Here is a 3,580-nt window from a genome sequence, read left to right on the forward strand (position 1 = left end):
ACTTTGCCCTGACATGAGTTTGACTAGTTTGACAGCGGTTTTGAGTTTCTCACGTTGAACCCAGCATTTGCCGTTGGAATAGAAGCCTGGAAGCTAACATGAAACCAAGGAGAAATTACTGTATGCCTGAAAATACCTCCACATGAGTCTTCTTTTTTTGAAGGCTTGAGCTAAAGGTTGTTCACCTCATCTTCAGTCAATCACATCTGTCGCTGAGTTTATTTGATCATATTATATGGCTACTGTTATACCTACTGTAAATGTGTGTTGAGCTATACCCTGCAAAGTCATACTGGAAGTCACAGAACTACAGCTTTAAAACCTGGAGTAAAACATTTTAGAGATGGAGTGATTTAAGGTCACTAGATAGAGCGAGAGCGCCTCATGGTGGACAGTTCTGGAAGAGCAGCAAAGATAAACAATAATATTACTCCATGTCTGCAAATGATGTGATATAAGTTGACAGGACTACCACCAAAGTACAAGGCGAGTATCATTTTCCCTCGCTCATTCATTCTGAATACCCCATGGGTACTGAGACGTGTGTTTGTGTGTGTGTGTGTGTGTGTGTGTGCGCATGTGTGTGTGTGTGTGTGTGCGTGTTTGTGTGTGTGGGGGGGGGGGGTTGTATCTAGACTAGCATTGCAGTCTCACGAAGAGAACAAACGGTCAAGTAATTGCACAATAAAAGTCTAATTAAAATCTGCAGTCATTGGCTTTATTTATAGATAGATACAAAACAAGTGAATAAGCAAATTCCAAATAATATTTACTATGACATAATATGACTTATATAAACAACTATACACAAATATATTATTATCCAGAAATATATATTGAAATGTCTCATTACAAGTAGCAGCCAGCAATTATCAAATCCTGAATCAAGTCCTATAGCATGTAAAAGTATAAGGTGTGGAGGGTTTGCGTGATACATTTCAGTGGTCAGGTTGGCTGAACATCATGTAAGTGAAACCCAGTGAGTACAAAACTCAGGTGACGGCCTGGGCTCGATTGCAGTCTGTCGTCGCAACATACACAAACTAGTGTGGGAACCACCCAGCTAAATACAGTATTCCATCTGTTGTTTACAGTGTGCTCGGACCAGAGGAGCTCTGTTCAGCACAACTGGGAAGAATGCTTTTTTCTGTTTCGTTTTTTTGTCAAAGCATATGTCGTCTGATGTCTAACTCATCTGAAGTCATTTTCTAATGAGTTTTGATAGGCTAAGTGAATGTAGTTTTATTGCCAGCCCTTAAAAGCTCACAGGACATGTGGTAGGAGTAGGTTAACCGCTTCAGTCTATGTCCTCTAGTCTTAATAACAAAGAATTCTCTTGATAATTAAAACGATGTCAAGCACTGAAGTAAAGTGTGACTTTTTAAAGTAAAGTGAAAATCCAAATGGCAACTTAGAGCATATATTGTAAACTCAAGCCTGGTGCCAGATCTGCTTTAAACCAACTCAAGGTTATAGTCTTCATCGAGATAGAACAGAAGCGTGTTATTGCTGATCTGGTGCCAGGCTTCTAACACTGATATGACACGATCTCAATGTAAACACAACAACACATTTACAGTACCAGAAACCGTGTGTACGTGAGAATGCAAAACGAATGATGAAGGCACAGGGTTGTATGCATCACAAACACACACTGATGGCAGGTGTGCCTACCACACCCTCTCTGGTGTGAGGTCAGCAAGACCATTGAAGCCCACACCCTCCTGGCCAGAGATACAAGACAATAGTCTCATGAATCATATATGAATGAATCTCAAAGAGACATTCTCTAAAATGCTCATGTTGGACATGTAATTCAGATTGCATTACACAGTGAATTCAGAATGTCAGTTAGTTTACACAATTAGGAAATCATTAAGAATAGCATTGCTGATGGGGAAAGAATCAAATCATGTCCAACAAAAGCACGAAAAACCAAGAGACTGACTACTAAACTCACTTTTAGTAGATCAGGTATCCACTTCTTTCTCCAATCACACAATTCCAACGAAACGTGTATTTATCGTGTTTACCTAAACGTGTATGTGAGCGTGCATAATGGGGGGGGTGGGGGGTTGAATTGCGATCTGGCAGATTTAACTGTTGTGGCGTCCGTTGATGACGTTGCCCCCTGGAGGGGCGATGTGAATGGAGTTCAGTATGGGCCGCAGAATCTGACCGAACGGCCTGGTGGGGGCAGAGAGAAGGGGTGAACAAGAGGTCAAGTGTGGGATATAGTGAGATGAGTCATAATGCAACAGCTACTAAGATGCACCTGTGTGAAGACTGGGTTCAGCTGAAGAACAATGTCAGGTGTATTTATGTACATATACACACACACACACACACACACACACACACACACACACACACACATATATATATATATAGAGTCATGGCCAAAATTGTTGGCACCCCAGAAATGTTTCCACAAAATCAAGTATTTCTCACAGAAAAGTATTGCAGTAACACATATTTTGCTATCCACATGTTTATTCCCTTTGTGTGTATTGGAACAAAACAAAAAAGGGGAGGAAAAAAAGATAATTGGACATAATGTCACACAAAGCTCAAAAAATGGGCTGGTCAAAATTCTTGGCACCCTTTCAAAATTGTGGATAAATAAGATTGTTTCAAGCATGTGATGCTCCTTTAAACTCACCTGGGGCAAGTAACAGGTGTGGGCAATATAAAAATCACACCTGGGAGCAGATAAAAAGGAGAGAAGTTCACTTAGCTTTCATTGTATGTGCCACACTAAGCATGGACAACAGGAAGAGTAGAAGAGAACTGTCTGAGGACCAAAATTGTGGAAAAATATCAACTATCTCAAGGTTACAAGTCCATCTCTAGAGATCTAGGTGTGCCTTTGTCCACAGTGCGCAACATTATCAAGAAGTTTGCAATCCATGGCACTGTAGCTAATCTCTCTGGGCGTGGACGGAAGAGAAAAATTGATGAAAGGTTGCAACGCAGGATAGTCTGAATGGTGGATAAGCAGCCCCAAACAAGTTCCAAAGAAATTCAAGCTGTCCTGCAGGCTCCGGGAACATGAGTGTCGGCGCAAACTATCCGTCGACATTTAAATGTAATGAAACGCTATGGCAGGAGACCCAGGAGGACCCCACTGCTGACACAGAGACAAAACCCAATGCTAGTTTCCTCAAGGATCACAATGACTCTTGCTTAGAGACTTGTTGCTCTTGTTGGTTAGTGGCAACTGATTTGAACTGTTGTATTTGCTGCAAAATATTCTATTTAAGTTGATCTTATTTTTATTTTTACTGCTGCTACTTTTTCTAAAGTACACTTGCACTTAGAGATTCATGTTGTTTAAATTGTAACTTGCGTAACTGCTCTTATGGTTCTTCCCTTTGGCACTTATTTTTTGGTCACAATGTGTGCTTCATGTTATGGCTACCCGCAATGCTTTGGGGCCATCTTGTTGTTATTATCAGTGACCTATGCACCTTGTAAAGCTCTCTCTTGGAAGTCGCTTTGGATAAAAGCGTCTGCTAAATGAATAAATGTACATTTAAATAAAAAAGCAAGACTACAGTTTGCCAAAATGTACTTGAGT

The 3,580-nt window shown here is 40.6% G+C and overlaps 1 protein-coding gene across 1 annotated transcript in view; it reads right to left on the bottom strand.

Annotated features, from left to right (window-relative positions):
• Window positions 1-696: 696 nt before the first annotated feature.
• The window catches only part of desi1a (desumoylating isopeptidase 1a), a 6,264-nt gene continuing 3,380 nt past the window's right edge, over window positions 697-3,580 (bottom strand). Inside the window, exon 6 of the mRNA XM_084676524.1 lies at window positions 697-2,187. Coding sequence (XP_084532650.1) covers window positions 2,097-2,187 — 91 coding nt within the window. The 3' untranslated portion in view covers window positions 697-2,096. The remainder of the gene's footprint in view (window positions 2,188-3,580) is intronic.

The sequence above is a fragment of the Hypomesus nipponensis genome, chromosome 17 (assembly GCF_054491055.1).
Source record: "Hypomesus nipponensis isolate SF chromosome 17, ASM5449105v1, whole genome shotgun sequence".
Classification (NCBI taxonomy): Eukaryota; Metazoa; Chordata; class Actinopteri; order Osmeriformes; family Osmeridae; genus Hypomesus; species Hypomesus nipponensis.